The sequence below is a fragment of the Orbicella faveolata genome, unplaced genomic scaffold (assembly GCF_042242905.1).
Source record: "Orbicella faveolata isolate gen_17 unplaced genomic scaffold, um_ofav_v1 contig_2, whole genome shotgun sequence".
Taxonomy (NCBI): domain Eukaryota; kingdom Metazoa; phylum Cnidaria; class Anthozoa; order Scleractinia; family Merulinidae; genus Orbicella; species Orbicella faveolata.
In genome coordinates, this window is record NW_028301547.1 from 8,935,522 (window position 1) to 8,960,000 (window position 24,479).

General features: G+C 39.9%; 2 protein-coding genes across 2 annotated transcripts in view; both read left to right on the forward strand.

The window, feature by feature from the left end:
* The first annotated feature begins 70 nt into the window (after positions 1-70).
* The window catches only part of LOC110066755 (uncharacterized), a 25,700-nt gene continuing 1,291 nt past the window's right edge, over positions 71-24,479 (forward strand). The window contains exons 1-22 of the mRNA XM_089289438.1: positions 71-573; positions 1,923-1,989; positions 3,452-3,493; positions 9,766-9,886; positions 10,449-10,520; positions 11,178-11,249; positions 11,563-11,634; positions 11,861-11,932; positions 12,433-12,504; positions 13,011-13,082; positions 13,731-13,802; positions 14,334-14,405; positions 15,311-15,391; positions 15,747-15,821; positions 16,836-17,008; positions 18,494-18,634; positions 20,233-20,594; positions 20,971-21,180; positions 21,720-21,955; positions 22,292-22,451; positions 23,128-23,722; positions 23,964-24,109. Coding sequence (XP_089145564.1) covers positions 1,938-1,989; positions 3,452-3,493; positions 9,766-9,886; positions 10,449-10,520; positions 11,178-11,249; positions 11,563-11,634; positions 11,861-11,932; positions 12,433-12,504; positions 13,011-13,082; positions 13,731-13,802; positions 14,334-14,405; positions 15,311-15,391; positions 15,747-15,821; positions 16,836-17,008; positions 18,494-18,634; positions 20,233-20,594; positions 20,971-21,180; positions 21,720-21,955; positions 22,292-22,451; positions 23,128-23,722; positions 23,964-24,109 — 2,970 coding nt within the window. The 5' untranslated portion in view covers positions 71-573; positions 1,923-1,937. The remainder of the gene's footprint in view (positions 574-1,922; positions 1,990-3,451; positions 3,494-9,765; positions 9,887-10,448; positions 10,521-11,177; positions 11,250-11,562; positions 11,635-11,860; positions 11,933-12,432; positions 12,505-13,010; positions 13,083-13,730; positions 13,803-14,333; positions 14,406-15,310; positions 15,392-15,746; positions 15,822-16,835; positions 17,009-18,493; positions 18,635-20,232; positions 20,595-20,970; positions 21,181-21,719; positions 21,956-22,291; positions 22,452-23,127; positions 23,723-23,963; positions 24,110-24,479) is intronic.
* LOC149111853 (uncharacterized) lies at positions 19,134-19,969 on the forward strand. Its single transcript, XM_089289437.1, has one exon. The coding sequence runs from the start codon at positions 19,255-19,257 to the stop codon at positions 19,753-19,755; it is 501 nt and encodes a 166-aa protein (XP_089145563.1). The 5' UTR covers positions 19,134-19,254; the 3' UTR covers positions 19,756-19,969.

A 24,479-nucleotide genomic window follows, 5' to 3' on the forward strand; every position in this document is an offset into this window, starting at 1 on the left:
AACTTAAATGTTGGCAAGATTAAATTTTCCTCTGTTTTACAAAATATTTTCCGTAATCACTTTATTTTTTTGCATCCGATTAGTGATTTCTGTCTACTTCTTATGCGGAACATTACTTAAGCAATATGCCGTATTCTCACTGGGTTTACCGGCTCAGTGAACCTATTTGGTATGTTGGGAGCACACTTATTATTTTTTTTTTATCTTTCATCTCGCGTGACTTAAATAATTGCACCTCTAAACAAGCAATTATGGTCTGATGTTTAAGTAGGAACGAAAAGAAAGCAATTAGAAATTTCCCTGAAAAACAGCTCTGCCAAAGACGATTCCAATCACCATTTTGACCTTAATTGGAATTTTACGTATCCATAACTTGGAACGCCATTGGTCTAAAAAATCTGGCTCACCAAGGGAAATTTCAAATTAAACCTTCTCATCACTCAGGTATGCAAATATACACATCATGCATGTAGCTGTGTACATATTTTTCAGTCTAGGAAGATAGATCGAAACTGTATACCAGGCCCTGGTTTGACGGCAGCTGTCTTTCTCGAAGGCTTTCTTGAACAGTTGGTAAGACTTTGAAATGTTACCATTCTGGACTGTAAACACAGTGCTTTTAACTGTTTGACTCTGTCTAACTGATTTAGTTTTTCGTTTACTAACAAAGTCGTTACGAAGCGTTTACTATTCTGTCGCCGGACAACGCTCACTCTTAAGACCCCTCAACAAAGCAAGAAATCATATCATATAACTTTTTTTGGTAAACCAATTTTCATGAGTAAAAATCTATTTACAAAAAAACAGTTTTTGAGGCAAGATATCATTTTCCTAATTCAAATTGTGCTCGAGTTTGATTTGTTTTCTGAAAGTTTTCGGTTCACCAAGTTTCGAAATTATGTTCCATTCTCATTTGCTTTCAGTTTTAGTTTAATGAGTCCACGTTCAATTCAGACAAGACTTTGGCAATAAATATTAACTTTTTTTATTTTTTGTGTACGAAGATAGAAGACCATCTGTTTATTTAAATGCCACTTTGATAAAGCTAAAGTTGCCTGTTGCTTTGTGAACACCGAACAACTGAATATACAGCACCAACTGGTTCTGAAACAGAGAAAAAAAGGATCATTACAATCTCCCAGCCAGAATTTCGAATTCAAAGGTCTTTTCCGTGCAGTTAGCTCACAAAATGCAAATGGAGATGTCATGCGTAATTCGCGCGCAGGTGTTCAGTAAAGTTTAGTTCAACCTGATTGAAGAAAGACAGTTAACCAACCACTCTGCTGCTCAATTACATGTGGATTTACGCCAAATGGAAAAAATAATTTAAAAAGCAGCATACGAAAACATTAAGTTGTGACAGGAGACAATCAAAAGCGTAGCCAGGCCATCTTTTACTCGTGAAGCATCCAAGACTGAATTACGTACATATATTCAAAGGACTTCGATAAGGGAGATCGTGTCAAGATTTCTTTTAGTCGAGAATAAACAAAACACGCACAAAAAAATGTAGGAAGAAGAAGGAGTAATTACAATAATGACACAATACGCCATAAGATAATTATACCAGCTGCTTCCAGTTTTTGAACACCAAACGCATATGTGATCAGTGTTTTATTAGTGTTCTCTTTTCTTAGACAAAATATGTTCTGGGAACACGGGTATAAAAGGAAATTTTAAAAATGTCGACACTTTTGTAGCGCTTAAGACTGATTGACACGCTTCTCTTTGAGTTTCATTCTGTAACCAATAAATTTGTTTTCAGTTAGTGCCCCTTGCTGAGTATAGGAGCAAAACGAGACATCATGAGCTATGCATAGTCGCTCTTGCGGATCAGGAAGGAGCGCATTTTATCAGTACTTTAATACCACCGTAGATCTGTCAAATTCCTATTCATATTAGGCATTCCTTGTGATTTACAGATAGAAGAACGCGTCATGGATCGTATGGCAGCAACTACAATGATCATACTCATCACGAGCGTGTTAGGTAGGTTCAAGGGAGGATAAACAAATAAAACATTATTCCTGAGGTTATCCCTTTTAAGTTGAATTTTAGACCACTACCTCAACCGGCTTCAAAAATCCCGAGAGGTTTTGGGCAATTTCCATTCAACAAAAAACCTTCGAAAATTTCGAAACGGAGACAAATGTACGAAGTCTCCCTGAAAGTCTCAAGAATTTCCGGAAATTGTGGAATTTCCGAAAAATGAACCATTCGACCAAAAATTTCGGAAACTACACGAGGAAATTCATATGGAATGGAAATTCTCAGTACGAAATTTTCGAAAATTTTGGTATACCTCGCAAGGTTGTCTTCTTTTCCCGAATTTCCAGAAAATTCTGTTCCATTCGTCACTAGAAATTTCTGGAAATTCAAATCGGAATTTTTGTATTGATTGGAAAGCGCCCCTAAAAGTAGCCGATCATGCGACGCGAAAGACAGTCCAAGCAGCCTTAAATTACGCGAATTCACCCTCCACAAAAACATCTGCGCAACGTGCGTGGTAAGTTTATCCACGAGAGAACTGGGTACCATGTCTAAAAATAACATGATCGGGACTACCTCGAGGATATGGCGTATATATTGGAATAACTCTCTAATCCTACATTTCCTGCAAAAGCTTAATAACTGTACTAGAAATAAGGAGTGATCCACTTCTAATTTTTTTCATACAATATCAAGAGAGTATTAAGCAAACTTGTGACGAGAATTATAATAACAAATAAAACATCAAATAGGAATAAACGAATTGTTCTACCACCAGATTTTCATAAGTTAAGTCGCCAAAAAAAAAAAAAAAAAAAAAAATAGAATTGAGTGAAGAGAAGAGTTACTTGGAGCTCTGAACTGCACCAGCACTGATAAACTGCTTTTTCGTTTTACCTTTAACACTTCACATCCGTCAAACATAATTAGGCTGGCTATAAACATCATTGACCTGATAAGACGAGGAAAAAGTACTGATTTGGAACCACACTCTCCCCAAAAAAATTATAGAAAATGTATGAAAAATAGTAAGGAAGATTAAGATGCTGACTTGTCCACTGGAAACAATAAGGGGTCATTACTTGGGAGGGTATCATTAGTCTATAATTATATCATGGCATTTGCCTTGAAAAAGGAATAGCATGTAAGACCTGGGTGTAGATGTAAGCATTGACATCCAGTGCTAATGATTTGAATTCCGAAAGGAAGTTGAACCAACCAGAACCACCCAGAAATACATTTCATTCACTGTATGGCCAGAATTGCGGGAGTAATCTTGTGCGCCACATTAATGAAACGACTCTATAACAGATAGTCATGTTATTAGAGTGGGGAAGTAACGTAATATATTTTTTTTCAAATAAACATCCCTAGAAGTAATAAAGCTTAATACCCTTCAGGCCAAGTTGTAATGCACAAAATAAAGTATTAATCAGCTACATTATATATTTTTTTTCAATAGGGAATCTCGATGCTTTGAATTGGATGTTGGATAATTCAGTGGGTATGTCGGTTTTTTTTTGTAAATAATAATACAAATAATAATAACAATTAATAATAATTAATAATAATAATAATAATTAATAATAATAATAATAATAATACTAATAATAATAATACTAATACAAGATTGCTGAAATAAGCCTTAAACATGTCTCTGAAGATCTCAAACGAAGAATTACTGCCAAGGCTACAAAGATCCGAAGATACCAGAACAGAAACAAACAATTCCATCAGAACAGATTGTTCGAGACAGACCAGAGAAAATTTTATACGGAACTAAGTGGAGACAAAATCTCATCTGATATGACACCTGATTCAGAAGAAGCCAAGCAATTTTGGGAGAGCATTTGGAGCATAGAGTCAATACATCATAAGGATGCAGAATGGTTAAAGAAGTTGAAAGAGGAAGTGGAGTTGCCACAGCAAACTGAGTTGTCCATCACCATAGACATGGTGACCCAGTTTCTCAGGAAAGTTCCGAACTGGAAGGCACCAGACCAGACATGGTGCAGGGGTTTTGGTTGAAGAACTTTACGGGTCTACACCACAATATCGCAAACCAGCTTCAAGTATGCTTAGACTGTGGGAACGTTCCTGGGTGGATGACCAAGGGAAGAACTGTCCTTATAATGAAAGACCCAGAGAAAGGCACAGTAGCAGGAAATTACCGCCCCGTAACCTGTTTACCTGTAATGTGGAAGTTGCTAACAGGGATAATATCTGACAAGCTCTACGAATTCCTGGATACCGAGAGCGTACTACCGGATGAGCAGAAAGGTTGCAGGAAAGGCTCCCAAGGAACCAATGACCAGCTCTTTATTGATAAAATGGTCCTACGAGAGGCCAAATCAAGAAAGAAGAATCTTGCAATGGGCTGGATTGATTATAAGAAGGCTTACGATATGATACCGCATTCCTGGATTCTTGAATGTCTAGAACTATTTGGTGCAGCTCAAAATGTTAAGACCTTACTGGAAAATTCCATGAATGGCTGGCAAACGGAACTTACATCAAACGGAGAAAGTCTTGGAAGTGTCTCCATCAAAAGACGCATCTTCCAGGGTGATTCCCTATCCCCCCTCCTTTTTGTGGTCTCCATGATTCCGCTGTCCCTAGTTCTCAGAAAGTGCGAAGCGGGATACACATATGCCAACAAGACAAAGGTCAATCACCTTCTCTTTATGGATGATCTAAACCTTTACGCCAGAAGTGAGTGCCAACTGGACTCACTGATACAATCAGTGAGAATATTCAGCAATGACATCGGTATGAAATTTGGCATTGAGAAGTGTGCTGTCTTGGTCATAAAACGTGGCAAACTGGCACAGACAGAAGGCATAACACTACCAGATGACACTACAATAAGAGCAATGGAAGAAAGCGAAGGGTACAAGTATCTAGGAGTGCTTGAGGCCAGCGACATGCTTCATGACCAAATGAAGGACAAAATCAGGAAAGAATACTTACGACGCGTTAAAAAAGTTGCCCGCTCGAAGTTGAACGGTGGAAACTTGATACAAGCCATAAACACCTGGGCAGTGTCACTCGTTAGATATGCAGGAGGAATACTTGAATGGAGGAAACAAGAACTTCGGGACCTAGATCGCAGAACAAGAAAATTGCTAACCATGAATGGAGGGTTCCGTCCACGGGACTGCGTGGCACGACTTTATGTGCCGAGGAAGGACGGAGGGAGAGGTTTGATATCCGTAGAGGATTGTGTCAATCACGCAAAGGTATCGCTAGAATGTTATGTCCAAACAAGCGAGGAAGAACTGTTAAAAGCCGTCAGGAGGGATGGGGATGAGAATAGAGAAACAGCCGCCAACTTTAAAGCGAGGAGAAGAACTGAAAATATTCAAGACTGGAAAGAAAAGCCGTTATATGGACAGTTTGCAAGACAGGGTGAAGGACAAAGAAGTGAGGAAACATGGACCTGGTTAAAAGAAGGAAAGCTCAAGAGAGAAACAGAAGCTCTTATCATTGCTGCACAAGATCAAGCAATACGAACAAACTATATTAAAACGATGGTTGACAAGTCACAGAATGACCCGAAATGTAGGATCTGTAAGCAGGGTAACGAGACCATTAGCCATATTGTAAGTTCGTGCTCGAAACTGGCACAAAAAGAATACAAAAGGAGACATGATAACGTGGCTAGAGCAATCCATTGGGACCTGTCAGGAAAATGTGGGTTCGAACGAAAGGAGAGATGGTATGACCATGTTCCAGACAGTGTGCTTGAAAATGAGGATTGCAAACTTCTATGGGACTTCAGTGTGCGAACAGACCATGAAATAGGGGCTAGGAGACCGGATTTGGTGATCATTGACAAGAGAGACAAGAGCTGTCAGATTATAGATGTGGCAATTCCAGAGGATAATGGGGTGAGAGAGAAGGAAGATGAAAAAGTTGAAAAGTATCAAGATCTAGCAAGAGAAGTCCGAAAAATGTGGGGTGTGAGGACAAAGGTTATACCAGTGGTAGTGGAATAATAATAATAATAATAATAATAATAATAATAATAATAGATTTGTATAGCGCCATATCCATGGCTCATGGCGCTTTACAGTAAAAAATGTTATTAAAAATAAAATTTACATTAAAAATTTACATCAGTGATAAAAAATTACTAACAAATAAAATAGCTAAGCTGTAAAAATGAAAGTAAAACTAGGAATCATTAAAACCTTTAAATAAAAACTGACTAACTTAACTAAGTGACTGACTAACTAACTAGCTAAACTATCTAATTTACTAATTAACTAACTAACCAAAAGTCTAGTTATAAAATTTGTTAAAAAGATATGTCTTTATACAAGTCTTAAAATCTGATAGCGAGCCGCTCCCTCTTATATTGTTCGGAAGAGAGTTCCATAGGCTAGGTGCTACAAAAGAGAAACACCTATGACCATAGCCTATTAACTTGACAGGTGGTACTTTCAAGAGGTTTTTGGAGGAGGATCGAAGATTTCTGCTTGGTACATAAGGCTCTAGCAGTTCAGTAATGTAATTAGGGGCCTGGCCGTTGAGCGCTTTATAGGTTAAAAGTAAAATCTTATAATTGATGCGCTGGCTTATTGGAAGCCAGTGTAGCTGCTTTAAAACCGGCTTGAATTGATCGTATTTCCTTGTTCTAGTAACAACGCGAGCCGCAGCATTCTGGACATTTTGTAGACGATCTATCAAAAATTTTGGTAGTCCATATAGAAGCGAGTTGGCGTTATCTAGTTTGGAAGTGATGAATGCATGTACTAACTTTTCAGTGTCTGCTAGAGATAGACAGACTCTTATCCTGCTAATGTTTCTAAGATGGAAGAAACAGGCCTTGCAGGTACTGGTAACATGCTTTTCCAGTGACATGTACTCATCAAAGATGACTCCAATGTTCTTTGCAGAAGTAGATGGCTCGATCTGTTCACCAGACACATCGACGTGGTCTATTAATGGGGGTGGACGATGTCGTGCGCTCAAGATCAAAAGCTCCGTCTTTCCTCTGTTTAGTTTCAGCTTATTGCACACCATCCACGAGTCGATCTCAGAAACACATGCTTCTATTTTAGCTATAGAACCAGGTTGTTCGGCGTAGTTGGGCTTAAATGGGAGGTAGAGCTGGGTGTCATCAGCGTATAGATGGTAGTTAAGTCCGTGCCGTTTGATGATGTCCCCGATGGGCGATGTGTATAACAAATACAGGATTGGCCCTAAAACGGATCCCTGGGGAACACCGTAGCGAAGTTCTTTCATCTCTGACTTGGTTCCGTCAATCATCACAAACTGCTTTCGGTCTTGAAGATAGGATCGAAACCATTTTAGCGCATTTCCTTTCACGCCGTAGCGTTTTTCCATTCCTTCTAGTAGCAGTTTATGGTCGACGGTATCAAACGCCGCAGACATGTCCAACAGTAGCAGGATAACGCATTTCTGATTATCTATCTCACAGAGAATGTCATTTTGCACCCTCAGGAGAGCAGTCTCCGTGCTGTGAAAGCGTTTATATGCTGACTGAAAAGATTCCTCTAGATCATTATCGCGTAGATAGTCGCTCAATTGACAAGATACTGCCTTTTCAATTATCTTAGATACAACCTTCAGATTTGAGATAGGTCTAAAGTTTGAATAATCCTCAGAGTCCAGGTTGTCCTTCTTCAGCTTCGGTTTGATCATTGCTTCTTTCAGTGCAGCGGGCATAGATGCTGATTGGAGAGACATGTTAACGATGTTAGTTAACACGGGTAGAATAGTTGATTTACATTCCTTAAGAATAGAAGCCGGTATAGGGTCAAGATCACGGGATTTTTAACCGATTTTGTCCACAAAACTTTCAATCTCTCTTTCTGACATCACCCTGAACTCTGTGAATTCGGCTTGACATGGCTGTTTGTATGCTTCGCAGGACTGGGTACCAGAAGTCACTTCTTTGGATAGCTCCGTTCTTATGGATACTATCTTCTTGTCAAAAAAGTCGGCAAAATTGTTCGTAAGCACAAACGTTGAGGGTGCGGTCGGATAGCGTCTATCTACTCTGCGGTGTAATAGCTTGTCGACTGCGTTGAAAAGTATTTTTGGATCTGATGCATTCTCTGAAATAATAGATGAATAGTATGAAGCCTTTGCGTCCCTTAGCATTTTGTTCACTACCTGGCACTGGTCGACAAACATCTGTCTGTCGACGCACAGTCTCGACGATCGCCAGCGGCGCTCCAGCCTTCGACGTTTTCTCCTGGCGTTACTAATACCCTCATGGTACCATGGTGCTGATGGACGGAGAGTTATCATGCGTCGTTTTAAAGGTGCATGCCTTTGAAGTATTTCCGTCAGAGTATTTTCGTATTTTTCAGTGAGATCCATAAGATCAAAGGCGTTGGTTGTCAGAAGGTCAGATTGCTTTAGGTCGTCATTAAAACTGTCCATATTTACCGAGCGCAGTTTACGATAACTAATTTCCATTCGTTCCAGAGGTGGTTTCTTTAGGCGTAGCTTGCAGTGTACAGCAGAGTGATCGGACAGCATTGGATCGCGTATTTCAACGCTAGTAACTAGCTCGTCCTCGGCCCTAGTTATGATCAGGTCTAAGGTGTGGCCTTTCTTATGGGTGGAAGCATTGGGATCAATACCACTGAGATTGAAGGACAATCTGAGAGCCATTGAGGTGGGCATTCCTGTTGGACTGATCCAGAGATGTGCATTGTTGGGGTCGGCAAGAATTCTTAGAAAGGTGCTGGAGATGTAGAAAGAAGAGAAAAAGCAAACAAGGGGTGTTTCTTGGCCTCCCTAGGCAACTTGTTGTTGCCCGGAGCCAATGACGAAACCAGCTTCAATATCATCAATAGCTGTGCGAATCTATAATAATAATAATAATAATAATAATAATAATAATAATAATAACAACATATAATTAAAGAATATAAAGGCGAAAAAGGTCGATTCCGCCGTAACCAAAGGTCATGTAGCTCCATTTACTTCAAACCCAACTAGTAAAAGAGACCAATGTGTGTTTACGAAAATGGAGAATCCAAATGACAGGTGCCTTAGGTTTGTGTTGAAACTTGACACTCGTGTCATGGTATTGTGTGTGTTTTTGAAGACGGTGCCTCCCTCCACTCCCTAAACTAGCAAATTTTCGGAATGACCCGAAAACAACGGGAGTCCGGGAACCCATCCACCAGAAGTAACATTAGTCCTCAGTAACCTCTATATACTTTGGTAACCGTAGTTAAACATCCGCCCGATATCCCACCTACACTAGGAGTCAGACCTTGATACACTCTGATTGAGAGGCCATTTCGCGTTGAAACAGATATTCTGAGTTTCTTGAGGGTTCCTGCCTCGCTAAGAGGCGTTTTCGAGTCATCTGTTCTTACAGCTGCTTTTCTAGGGAGGAAGCTGAATCAGTTACTCTAATGATTGTTCAAGTTAAGATCGGATGATAGTGTTGGCACCTAAAGAAATTTACGTTGCATTTTTCAGCTTTATTCTTCCTGGTAATCCACCTGAATGTTCATACTCAAATTTGACCATCGTTTTCCTTTTTTTCTCTCTATTTGGTCAATTATTAACTCTTTTGGTATTTTTTTTGTCGTAGTTAACCAGTTTCAACGCAGAAAAAATGACAGGCGGTCAAAACGTGCGCAACCCCTTTACAGAGAAATATGTAGTGATGTGATGTTTGGTAATTAGGAGTAATAAGCCTTTGAATATATTTTTTGCTGTGAGATATTTTTTCTTCTTTTCTTTTTTTGTGAAAACCATGTAATCTTATTCCAACTGTAGATTGTCCGTCCAACTGCTATTGTTCAAGGGCTCCGACTGACACCTCCCTTTTGAAAACTGACTGCTCCAACAAGAATTATTGGCTTGTTCCTACGGGTGTGCCACAAGAGAGCACTCACGTGTAAGTACATACAATGATCAATATTGAAAGATGAAAAGACTTCTCGTCCACATCAAAAGATTTCTCACTTTGACTAAGGCTTTGGGAGTTAAGAATCAAACATTCATGTGTAACACTACAATTATCTACTAACGCGTCCAGCACTGAGCAACATAAAGTCGCATAGAATGACTGCATGTCGAGGTTTGTTTCAAAGGCTGCTATACAGAAAACATGCCTTTATGACGCTGCGCGGCTACAATGTAGTTCGTGCAATCCATTGCTAGTTCTATAAATTATCAACACGATCTAGATACTAATCAGCACTCAGTGGCGGATCTTGGGGAGGGACCCGAGGGGCCCGGGTCCCCCTCTTTTGGGTTAAAAAAGAAGAAATTACAGAAGGAAGAAAACCGGCCACCGTGCCCCCCTTCCCCCTTTAGCTCAAGGTTTGGATCCGCCACTGGCACTAACGATGAATCAAAATGCATGAATAGCGAAATGGCGGCGTTCTTGTAGTTTTACTAGAATAATCTAGTTTGATAAAACGCCCATGTCGTAGTTACGCATTGATTGATTGCAGGAATTTCGCCGACAACAAGATTGTAAGCATAACAAGGAAACATATGGCAACAATAAGAAATGTTAAAATCCTGTAAGCGTGCTTACAATGAGCACTTTGTATTAAGTAATCGAGTTTTAAGAGTAAATAACGTGCAGGGCTGACAATAGACAAGTAAAATTTTAAATCTCTTCCAGCTAAATTAAAAGTTCCGAAATACGACGACATCTCTCAACACCCATCCATAATCTTCATTTGCTCGGTATAGATATACGTCACATGCATAATAATGTATGCGCCAAGAAGACTAAACAGCGACGAAAGCAGACATACTGACGTTACGTGATTAGAAGTTAAAAATGTCTTTTCTTGAGGTTTTCTTTTATTTTGTGGCTTTACCGAATTTTAAAATTTATCAATTATATTTAATCTCGCTGGTCCAGCTGTTACCATCTTACTAATAATTTTCTCTAATTGGTTTGCGGTTTCATCCGATTTTACTTTTCTTAAACCATTGATGCCATTCGATGTCTTCCTTGGAATTTAACACAATCCCGGGACTACATGCAATATATATATAAATAATAGTAGTTTTCCTCATCTCATTGTGTACGTAACTTGCGACTGTATGCAAGCAAGTTGTACGCGAAATAGCCCAAACAGAAAGAATGTTGCTGCGTGCATTGTGGAAGATACAAGTATTGTCTCCATCCCGTCTGTTCTTATCTTATTCTTCTCTGTGTCTATTAGGAATCTGGCAAGGAACATGATAGACCACCTTCCAAGCAGTGTTTTAAGCAATCTGATGAAATTGGAAGTCTTGTAAGCAGAAACCTAATAGAATATATAGCCAACTCCATTATCACCATTACCACCACCACCACCACCACCGCAACAACAACAACACAACAGCTACAACAACAACAACAACAACAATTGCAAAAGCAAAAACAGAAACGTAAACAAGAGATACAATTTAATACATTACGATAGCTAGTGTTCTTAAAGTTGAGGGATGACGGCAATATCGACTGTTGGAAAGTTAATCAGTTTTAATCTCTGGCGACAACAAGACCAGTGTTACTTTCTTCAGAGATTTAAGAGTGTTTTAAAATGAATTTTCCTCCTTCCCAAGGGACTTGTCAGGAAATCAAATTGGTTCCATCAAAGGAGGAGTTTTCAGCGGACTGCAGAAACTTTCAACACTGTAACTGTTGCTTGTTTAATAGGCATATTCATGAAATAAGCATTAAGTAAATATTTAATAGATGAGAATTATTACTTAAATTGTATTTGCAGATTTATTATATAACTGTTATTCAATTTATATTTTGACATTGTCACCTCTGCGCCTTAAGTCAATATGGTGGCAAGTGTGAGCGGAAAACGCGAAAATGAGAAATTCAACCTGGTTTGCAATTTTTTTTCTTCAGGTATCTCGGTGAGAATAGGGTTTCAAAGCTTGAAACTGGTAGTTTCCACGACATGCCGAGCCTGAAGCATTTGTAAGAGTGACAACATAAATAAAATACAAGTAAAATAGCAAGTCATTAGGGCCTAGTTTTTTTTTAATCATTTCAATTGCGACTGTTCAAAACGACGATGGCAAAGCACATTTCAATTTCGTCTTACAGGCGGAAATATTTTTGGAGGGAATTTTGTACGCCAAAAATGATTGGGCTAATAGCTAGCTATTAGGAAGGTTCATCGTGTGGAAAAAATTGCAGCAAAGTAAAACGCAAAACAAGCTATACCATACAGGACTTACATGTGTATAATTAAAATAATTCGTATTTTCGCTAGAGCAAGTCCATCGGCATTCTTCCAGGAGGGGGAGGGGTTTATTATCGTGGGGATCTCTGCTTCTGGGATCTGGGAGACTTATTTTACTTACTTTCGGGGGAGGGGGACAGGGAGAAAAGGGTTTTACTACAATTTTTACGTTATATATAAAGTATCATGCGACACTGACTATTTGCAATCACAATTTTCCTTCTTTTATCAGGTGGCTGTCTATCAACATGATCTGGGACCTTCCTCATAATATATTTCATGGCCTCATCCACCTTAAAGTACTGTCTGTATCACTGTTTTCTTGCACAACTTTTGCATGCAGAAGTAAATATAACGCCGCATGCCTTATTCTCATGAGTTATAAATAAGTATACAGGTGGCAGGCTTACTGATTACAGTTAGACAACCAAGTAATATCAAACGTTTATGATATCTCCAGTTATGGAAAACAATACCAAATGTAGCTGTGAATCACAAGAAAACTTCGGTTGAATGAAAGGGCTTTTCTACGAACTAGTGTACTCTTAGGAGTAAGTATTTGAGTAAAAGAAAAGATATAAAGATAATAAATAAATAAGAATACTGAAAAGAAAAAACTGAGTTCACTTTACTAAACGCGAGTCTGTGTCTGTCTTTCAAAGCTATTGTAGCCCAGTTCCAAATGGGTGTTAGTTTGTCTAGCTAGGAAATATCTAGAGCTTTGAAAATCATGTATGAATGCAATGTTGCTAAGTTTGTCGTAACGGAAACTTTATAATTAAATAATTATGCTTCTCTTAATGTATTTAGCGGGCTCAGCATGAACAAGCTGACGAAACTGAACGCCCATTTGTTGAAAGATGCAAAGAGTCTGCAGTTTTTGTGAGTAAAGTACTCAAGAAACACTGATCAGTCAATTGCAACTATATCTTAAGCCAAGTTTTGAATTTAACGTAGAGTAACGGTGGAGGGCTTATCGTGAATAACAAAAAGTGCATGGTATATAGAAAAGAGTACATCGTACTTGGAGAATATCGGCTAGGTCTCTTCTCGGTACGGTCGAAGCACAGAAAGATCTGAACAATAAACGGCCGAGGGCCGGGTAGATATTCTCCGGTATGGTCTCGAGCAAGCTTGGTAGATGGTAAGCAAGAGATCTATCACACAACTTAAATCTTTTAGAAAAAATGTCACGAAATTGACAAGAAGCTGTTTTCTTGTTTACAATATTTTCTCTTAAAGACTTCGCTGACAATATCGTCAGCACGTCCATCTTGGCGTTCCACATTCGAAATTTCGAATACTTTATTCATCGCGAAACAGTTTGCCTATAATCAAATTGTATCCCACTGCACATGTGTTGTTAGTTCTCTATTTCCGTTAGTTGCATAAGTTAGTTAGTTGCACAAGTTTAGAGTATTTAAACAAGCCTTCGAACCAATAGAACTAAACAAAATCAAAGAAACCATGGTTTGTCCAGGCTCGTGCGAAAATTAGTACACCTCCATATTTTATTTTCTCGACATGAAGGTTTTTGCAACACAACGAAATCACCGCTATACCTGACAACTTCTTCCAAAACGCAGGAAGCCTCAGATATGTGTAAGTGTATATTTAATATTTTATCTTCTTGTTTAACAGCGTTTGGTAATAAGACACAGTGATGTTTAGAGGTAATATTTAACACCCGTATAATTCATGGCACGAGGCATCCATTTGACCTGATCAACTACACCCAATCCCATACGTACAGAGGCTATGCAAAGTCATGACATCCCTTTTTAAAGATATATTTTCTTGTAGCAAAATGACTTCACATAACTGTGCAGCAGCAGTATCTAAACTCAGTTGGAAGCGCCCGACAGTAGTGAGTTTTGTCTATAATTATTCAAAACGGAGAAAAGAACAGGTAAGCCAACTAATGCGCAACAACGATCAAGATACTCATCAACTGTTGTTCACCAAGGAAGGAAAATGCACCCTTTAAATCTTTAGAAATTTTACCAGCTAGGTGGGGATCGGTACACTTAGAAAACCGCACACAGCACTGTTCAGTCAAACTTTGAAGTATGTCAGGGCGAAAGAATTGTCTTGTCCAGGTGTAAACAATGTTTGCTTCGTTTACGTTTGTAGGTTTTTAAATAACAATAACCTTACTAAAATTGGACCGAAATCTTTCCAAGGGGCATCAAATCTTGATATCTTGTGAGTATCATTTGCATGTGTACTAGCTTGTAAAGAGAAATTACTGAAGTCAACAAAATTGAAAATCTAAACTTAAATTGATCTATAAACAAGCCTTGTACTAGGTGGAAAGATATGCTTCAAAATAGATCTGAAATTCTGATATATAAAAGAACGTGTCTGAATAGTTATATTAAAGAAATCCCGATAACGTTGCGTTAGACAAACGAAAACAAAACTTAAACACAAATAACCAAACAAACATAAAAAAAGCACTTAAGAGTCTTAAGCATTTCTAAGGATTATCGTCACAAAGAGAACCAATAAAATGTCGGAGAATTAGAACATTCGTTGTATAGAAACTGTATTCATTCTGTATCGAAGAAAATGTAGTTACAAGCTGCCCGAACGGCCATGTGTACAGCATTGAAAACATAAGCTTTTGCTGTGTAAACAAGAAATATTTGCCACCTTGATCACCTGACAATGAATGACCGAACGAATCGATCAAAACCTTTTTTCAAATGTCGAGTTGTTCGACTTTGTAAAAAAAAAAGAAAAAAACAAACAAACAAACAAACAAACAAACAAAAACAAACAAACGAACAAACAAGCGATGAATTGGGTGTATTTGTGACTAGTTATTCGCAAACGTTAGTTTAAGTCTAATTTATAGATTGACTTATGTGAAATCATTTGAATAAAATCCTTTATCGATACCATGTCGACCCAGTACGGAAATGCAAAGAAAATCATGTGTACTTAGTGAATTATGCGAACTCAGATTAGATCGACGCGTTTCGCTTACTCCAACCGCTGTCGTATTTCAAACCACGTTGGGTGGCGTTACGAGAAAATAGCTATCTATAAGAATTGAAAGCCTGTAATAAGTCACCCCTGAAGTATTCTCTATTGTTATTCTGAAGGACTCTATCTAACAATCATGAGCTCACGTCTTTGGAACCTGACTCATTTAACTACATTGACTTCGCTAACTTATCTCTTATGTAAGTACCGCCTGGAGTATGATAGGATGAAGCTCTATTTAAGCTTGGTTTTCAGTATTCAGTTTCAGTGGGTGGGTAGGCGGGTTAGTCGGGTTGGTCGGCAGGTCGATGAATTGAGCTGTCAGTCATTAAATCAGTCGGTCAGTAAATCAGTCGGTCAGTCGGTCAGTCGGTCAGTCGGTCAGTCGGTCAGTCGGTCAGTCGGTCAGTCATTCTGTCAGTCAGTCATTCAGTCTGTTAGTCAGTCAGTTGTTCGGTGAGTCAGTCAGTCAGTCAGTCAGTTAGTTAGTCACCCATCATGTAGGCAGTCAGGTCGAAGCTTCAGAAAGTAATCGTCATTGCATTTTAATCATAGCTACATTCTACAGACAGCTCTTGTACGAGTTAAGATGGAAACATTTCGACAGCAGAAAAAAGTTGGACTTGTAATGTAAGTAAAAACACTCATTTGCAGTAAAAACAACTATGCTAGAGAGCCTTCAGGTCAGTTTCCTCCAAGATCAGATGTTTTCTTGCTGGTCCTATGTCATATGTCATCATACGACATTATTAATTAAGCCATAGTGGATTTCACTATATTCTCAAAGATATAAAATAGCTTAAATTGATGGGACATTGATCCAAAATGATCTTGACATTTAGGAAGGTATTTATTATACATTAGAAAACAGCCCTAAGAAAATACGTGCGCTGATTGGTTAAAAATCGTGTTTCTATAACTCGATAGAAACACAGAACTAGCACGAGCTGTTAACGTAATGATGGCGCGAGCAAAGAGAATTTACATTTTGATAGTCAAAGTTAACAAGTTGTTTTCCTTTCTTCCGTCGCGGTGTTTTCTAAAAGAAATAGAAGACATGCTCTCCGTGTTTCTATCGAGTTATAGAAACATTCGTGAAAGTTTGGGAGAACTCGAAAAAGCTGTGGAAACACTCGCCTACGGCTCGTGTTCCCACAGCATTTCTCTTTCTCCTAAACTTCCACTCCTGTTCTACAACTCGATAGAAACACGGTACATGTTTTCTATTTCTTAAATACAGCTCAAGAAAACTGAAAAAAAAAATGAAGAATTCTGTCAAAAATGACGACATTTGCTTGTCAAAATGCTGTCAGTTGGCAGACCATATCAAATGCCGTAAATGTTAACAGTTGACACAACAAATTATTTCCGCAAGGACTGAATGAGCAGCAATTGAAGGTCTTAGCATGAGAGAGTAAGTCTTCTGAAGAGAAAACCACTCACTGGCTCTGGTGGTGACATCCAAGTGACCCCCCCCCCCCCCCAGATCTCGACAACAGCGTCAGTTAAAAATATTAGTGTCCAGGAAGATGTTTTGGGAAGCAAATTACGTACCTTCCCTTTTCCCTTTTTGAGTAAATTTGGAAGATAAATTTGAAAATTGTGTCAAACACACTCAGGTGTCTCCTGGTATTTTCTTGACAGAGCTCCTACGGATAAAATGTACACGTTCCAGGCCTCGCGTGACGAGCGACTACGAGAGGGTTTATCACGCAATGGCTTCACGTGTAACGATGACGTGTGTACTCCATGCCATTTCGGAACTTACCAACGAAGAGTTAGTAACGGCTCCTACATCTGTCAGAAGTGTCCTGCAGGTACTGTATACTTGCTAGAATAAGACACGGCTTCCGTTAGACTGATTCATTTGTATGCATATCCGGTCTGCGTCACATCGCTTCTCATGCTAAATAATATATAATCAAAATTTACGCCCCGTCCACACTACGCCGGAGAAATTTGTAAACGGCTTTTTTTCACTCCTGGAGAAATTTAAAAACACAGCAATCGCCGGCCATTTTGAATTTGATTATTGTGAGGTCATCGTGTTCGAAATGTTCCCTTCTCAAAATGTTTTTCGTCCACACTAAAACGCAAAGTTAACCACAGGGAGCACCCGATCTTGTTGAGTATGAAGAGAGTTATAAAGGAATGAAAAGAATATACAATTAACCTTTGTCTACTTTTGTCATTTCTTACGCGACAACCGCTACCTACTTGTCTTACGTAACACTGTAGTGCTTAACTCGTACCTAGGCCTTTTGGCGCACTGCACATTTTTTGTTTTTGGTTTGCAATAACATTGACAAGGGAGGCAACTCTTTGTCCGAACGTTTTGAACATAATCTGAATATTTGCTCGAATCTCTAAATACCGTGCCTTCTAAGAAACCAAACAAACACAAAACGAGGTCGAAAGATTTTTCTACAACTTGGCCGAATTTGTTTTGGAATACTTTCACGACAGTCGGAAAAGTTTTAGCGTCTTTAGCAAAGTTTTTTCTCAAATCGTTTTTCGCAACATGATCGTACCCTTGAACCGGTACTAATCGCGTCATCCAGCGCGCGCTCGAGCTACCCCTCCCTCTCCTACACATGCTTTTTGACACGACAAATCTTTACAAACCCCTCCCCCGGTTCGCAGTTTTTCTTGCGCGTGCAAGGTCGTCCGATCTCCGCACGAAAATGAAATGTCACGGGTAAACACCTGAAGCGTTTTAGCAAGATTCCGCCCTTAAAATTGAGAGCTGAGAAGGATTTTGTAAAGATTTGTTGTGTCAAAAAACACGTGTGGGAGATGGAAGGGAGCTTGAGCGCGCGCTGGATGATGTCACTGGTACCGTCACTTGGGCAAAGAGTTGCCTCCTTTGGCAATGTTATATGTAAACCAAAAAACAAAAAAAACAAAACAAAACAAAAAAAAAATGGAGAGCGCGAAAAGGCCTAGGTACGGCTTAAGCGCTACAGTGTTACAAAGGACTTGTAGGTAGCGGTTGTCACGTAAGAAATTACAACAGTAGGCAAAGGTAAATTGTATATTCTTTTCATTCCTTTGTAACTCTGTTCATACTCAACAAGATCGTGTGCTCCCTGTGGTTTGAAGAGCGTTTTCGAAAAGCTCCGTTTTTGTGACGGATTAAAGTGGACGGTAGGCCTAACCTTAGAAATAAAGCTGCGTTTGCAAATTTCTCCGGCGTATTTTGAACGGGTCCTTAGTATGAATTTATTTCATGCTTGTTATTGTATATTGCAAACACCGCTGGATGTTCTGGGGTAATTTGCTTACTCCGATGTTTATCGTAGGGGGATTTTATCAGAATACTATTGGTCATCACGGAACTCTGGCAGGGCGAACAGGATGTCTTCCGTGTCCTAAAGGTACCTTTGTGGAGTTGGACAAGTTCCCTGCGAAAAATCAGCTCGCTTGCCGCGTTTGTCCCGCCGGTAAGCCATTTCTTTTTTCTCACGCTAAGTTTATTTCCCTGAGATCATGGCACAGGACGAGCAATTAATATAATAGAGTTGCACTTGCAAGTAGCAGTGGCTCGGAATTTAATGATATTAGGGAAGGTACGTTTTTATTTGGGGGTGGGGGGGGGGGTAGGTCCGGGTATTTTGGAAATTTTTTGCGAAAAAAGGCGTGGCCCTCCCACTTCCCAGAATGGATTAATGCATGACCCTTCACAAATACCTACACAAAAACAGCTGACCCTCCCCCCCACCTCCTCTAAGACAAAAATAACCAAAAGTGAAAATAACTAACCGGAAGTGTTACACACATAACCGCGTCTGTGCACAAAGCAGTTAATTGCGTGGCGTGTGATTGCACGGTTAAAACTTGAAAATGGGCAAGGATGTGCGAGTAATAGAAAGAGGGAAATGCGCTTGTGGTGAATGCGAGGATTTCATGAGGTCAGATGGAGCAACCTGCTCAGATTAAGCGATTGTTTGAGGAAAGTGAACTAGTCAGTGGGGACAGTGAGGCTATTAGAAAGTTGTCGGATAAATACATTGTTCCTGAAAAGCTTGTGGCAGAGTATGTTGAGCACCTTGCCTAGATAAAAATGCGCAAGGAGAAGAAGAAAGAGGAGACTGAAAGGGAGCGAATGGAACGGCTGAACCGGGAGTACAATGACATTGACTGGGTTGGATTGTACAACTCCGATAAGCTGTCGTTCTTGAGGGTGGAAGAGCTATCCTTGTACTTTTCCCATCACGAGATCACCTTCAAAGGGAAAAAAGCTGAAAAGGTCGCAATGATCAAAGCGCACATTGGCAGCTTGCTGTACGATTCAATGGAGTGTCAACAACCTCGACAGCCCCCGCTAAGAAATGTGCAGCAACAAGTGACCTTATCACTTTCCGAGGTTGAAACTGACTCGCAAAGTGATGTGGAAGATCGAGTTGACGGTTCAAGCCCGAGTAGCTTAAGTAACGAATCGTCACCGGAGACTGATTTTATACCAGAACCCCGCGCGGAAACATTACCGCCGTCAAAATATGGACGAAAGCGGACACTGGTCGAGAGAGATAATTATGTTAGTTGGGACAAGATAGTTTTTTGATATAATATTTCGACACTTGTATATAATTTAGATTAATCTTGACTGGTAGCTTTGCTTGTAAATACAAGTTTTAGGTTTCTATACACTTCGCGTGTTTGTTAACAAATAAGAGTCAACTAAGCGACATGGAGTAATTGTTGCACTTGCCAAAAAAAAAAACGCAAAAAACTGTGACCCTGCCCCGGTTACGAATAAAACAGGTCTGACCCTCCCCAATTTGTAAAAAAATTACTAATGACCCTCCCCTCCGAAGCTTCGGCCCATCCCCCCCCCCCCCCAATAAAAAAAAAGTACCTTCCCTTATAATTCATGACGACCTGAGTGCAAGAAAATGGAGAGATCAATAGAAAACGAAATTGAGTATTTTGTCACTCTTTACCCCCACAGGAGGGTTTCTGGGCCTTGCTCCTCAGGACTAAAAAGACGTTCAATTTTTAACTAGAATCATCGTAATTTACTTCTCATTCAATGCAATAGGATCTAAGACTGACGAGTGGTCGAGCTACCGTGGTTGCTTCTGCATCAACTCGTTTTATCGAAAAGGCCGATTCACCGGGTGTGAAGCGTGTCCCAAGGAAGTTCGCGGGGTCCTCTGCAACGAGACTATACTCCTCAAAGAAGGATTCTGGTGGCAGTTTAGAGATTACAATGAAAGCTGGGAATATCAGCGATTTGTGGACGCGTTGATGATACCTGACGAACATTACAATCACCAGGATGTGAATTTTACAGGACTGTTTCCCAAGCCATACCCGTGCCCAACGGCTTCTTCCTGCTTAGGATCGCTGAACTCCGTTCGAAAACCGTGCAAAACAGGCTATGGGGGACCGCTATGCGAGGTGAGAGAATAAGGGCTTACTTTCAACAGAGGGCGATGGTATTAAAGAGAGGACACGTCTGCTTTAAACGCTTCCCTTGTGTAAATTATTGTCGATAAATATTGGTACTGGCATGGCTAGAGCTCGAGTTTTAAAAGGACTCTGGAGCTCAACCGAAGTGTTTGTGTTCTGCTTAAGACTAAAAAATGTTTTGTTTCACATGGCCTCACCCCACCCAGGATGTAAATGAGTATGAGCGAACTGATAAAAGACAGACCTGACAGATGCAAGGACCCCCAAATCAACCTCTCTAGCGATGTCCCCAACAACTTCCCAGAAAGAAGAGTGTAAAACCGACCGTGCATCATTATCATTAATCTTTTTCTGCTTCCTTCAGGTGTGCGTTAAAGGTTATTACCAGTCCTTGTCACGATGCACTAAGTGCCCCACCCTCCCCTGGCTGATTACACAAATGATCCTCATTGTATGCGCCGTATTCCTGTTCGTCTTTATTCTTGTCCGTGACGGTAGAAAGGCCAAGTCCAAGGCACGGACACTATCCGACGTTGTGCTGGCGCGCTTAAAAATCATCGTCGGTTTCTATCAGGTATTTCACGGTTTGGTATCATTTTAAGCCCCAAACAGCAACTTATTTCTCGTACCGATACGAAGAAGTAATCAATAATGGGTACAGATCGTGATAATTCTACAACTAAACTTAATTTAAACTTTGACACTTAAGATTATTTTTATGACTACCATCGTAATAACCAAACCATAATTTTGTTAGTTAATCAATACTCTAAGTTTCCTTGCAAAGCTGGCTGCATTTGATTAGAAGAAATGTTAAATAGCTTGTCCGCAAAAAGAAATGTTTCGAAACAATCTGGAACTGATTTATATGCTTGTAACAAGAACCTTAATGAAAAAGATAAACGAGAAGGGTCGCAGATGTCAAATTCAGTGTAAATAGTGACACCAAAGACATTTACTACATTCAGATCCAGGAACTGGCGTCAAACTAATCAAAAATAATGAAACTCAGCCAAACGCCAAACTTTGTAAAATTAGCAACGTTATAAGGAACCTTCGCTGTGTTCATCTTTTCAAGTCCTGAATACAGCTTGTTTTCCACATTTCACGTAGGTCACAGCCGGTACTCTGGACGCCTTCTCGTACGTACAGTGGCCCGAAGCTCTTCTGCAACTCAGCAACTATGCCAAGTTTTTCCAGTTGAACCTTATCCAAATAGCTCCTCTTCATTGCCTCAAAGAGAGTTTGAAAATGAATGCATACGTTGGACTGTTTTTAACAGTGGTCCTGAATGGCGGAATCGTCATCTTGGCCCTTGTATATTTTCAATGCAAGAAACTATTAATCAAGTAAGAGCTGCATTGTGTTCCCTCATAACGTCCTTTTCAAATCACTACAAATCACTAAATATACTAAAACTGCCACATAAATAAGCGATAACTTTCACTGAAATCACATCAATGTATACAGCTACATACGCCGTTGCAGGGTTGTGAAATTCTAGCTTACCTTTGTCACGAATCAATTATCTTTATAAATGAGAGGCGTCTGACGGCAGCGGGACTTTCATCGCCGTAATTTGTTACTGTCGAAAAATATTCGTGGACTGGCATTAGCTGCTGGGTGGGGGCTAATTTAGTCTAATGAATGGTATTCTTATCGCCGTTTTCTGCCGTACCACATAGGTTTCAGAAAGGCATGACAGTGGAGGAGAAGAGAGAAAAAATTTCGCTGAGCAAAGAGCATTGCTACCGAAGCGCCTTCCTGGTCATGTTTATTACATTTCCAGAGACTTGTTCCAGGATCCTCCGCATGCTCCCCCCTGCCTGCCACCAAATATGCCAGGTATGAGAGCTACATGATTAATAGTAGGTAACGCAAGAGCATAGTTAATGAAGATACGTTTCTCTATGCTTTTTTGTTGCTTCCTAACGCCTGACCGCGCAAAAAAACACCAGGCGTTTTGCCATGGATCTGATCAACTACCTGATAAAAACGAACATTTTTGCAAAAGTTCCTAATACCGTATTTGACCTAATGGAATATGGGTAGGAGTAGGCAAAGCATTGGAAAAGGAGAGGAGCAAAGCAAAAACAATCCCTGGAAACTGTGCTTTACAGTCGTAGCGTTCAACTTGAAGCTTCAGTCTCTTGAATATTTAGTAATAGTGGTTTTGCAGTTCTTTGAACGACTGAGATGCTAGCCTGCCGCCGGTGACTGGCAATTTCAACACACTCTAATTCAGCACCTACATGTGAGTAATGTAAAAGGTTTACATGAAGATCATAGCTCAACAACTGATCTGAATCTGGAGACCAGGTATAACGTACGTAGCTTTAAAAATTGCTGAATGTACCTTCCGTATTAACCACAAATTGGTCAAGGGCCACCCCCAAAACTTGGATGTGACCATGCGCGTAGTGAGTTTACTAAGCGGATTACTAACCACTAAAAATCGGTCAAAAACCTCACATCAGAAACCAATACCTTGATCTATTGATAAAATATTCCTCCTCTTTAGGACCTGGAGATGAAGGACTGCACTTACTACCTGAAGATGGACTACAGTTTGAAATGCTTTGACAACGACTATAAGAAATACGTGACCGCTGCCTACGTGGGATCTATTTACCCTGTGCTGTTCCCCTTGTTCATCGTGGCTGTGCTCTATCTGCTCTACTACCGTCCACAAATCAAAAATCGCGCCGCCAATCCTGACCCAAAGCGGTATGAAATCGTCGAAGGCATGCGTTTCATCTATGAAAACTACGACGAGAGATGCTGGTATTGGGAAATAGTGGAGATGGTCAGGAAGTTGATTCTCACTTCCGGCCTGGCCTTACTTGGCGCCGAGGGGCGAATCTATATTGGTATGGCAGCCATGGCGTCAGGATTCTACGCTGTTGCGCATGCTCAAGCTCGGCCAATCCCTGATAAGTTTGAGCATCTGCTGCAACTGGCGTCTCTGGTAGCAACGTTCTTCAATTTAAGCGTTGGTGTCTTGTTGCGAATTCCGACTGAAATGATTAACTACTCGATCGAGAAGGACAAAGATTCTATTGGCGTCACCGTTCTGTTAGTGACAACTAATTTCATGGTCATAGGACTGGTCGTCGGTGAGTGTCTCTTATGCCTCCTAAGATGCCGATATATAAAACTATCAAGTCGTCACTATTCAGTTCTTAATAGTGAATTTAGACGATTGCATATGGAATAACGCATACATTGTTAAAGCCAGATTTCCGTATCCAATCTGTAAAATGGAACAAATTTGATCTGTATGGAGAAAATAAGCTAAATAGCTTTGCTATAAACTTTTATAAACGAATGGATTAACCTAAATCCTCTTTTTTGCAGTCCGTTATCTTATGTCACTGGGCCAGAGTATATACGATGTGTACAAGAACCCACAATGCAACTGGGAGTGCTGTCTGAGTGTGATATTATCAGCACAGGATACAAGCCCGAGTCTCCAGGACGGAGCAGGCGATGGAGACAACTCGGTGAAAGATAGCATTATGTTATTGCTAAAAACTAAGGTTAAATCCTTAAAAATGAATTACCAAATAGTTTGCAAACTCGAAGGGAACGGAGATGAGTGAGGGAGGGTAAAGGCACAGGGTTATGACCCAGGCGTGTTATCCAAAGTGTGCTTAATTTGCATTATAATATCGAAAAAAAAACAACAACAACAACAACAACGACAACAAAAACAGGGTGAGCATTTCAGTATAACCTGATTTACCAGAGAATACTGATCCATCTCCAAAAGTATAGAATCTCATCACGTGTTTTGACTTAACTGACAAACTGGAAATGTTAAGTAATCGGTCACAATGGGTTAGCATGGACCCCGAGAAATAATAGAGTACA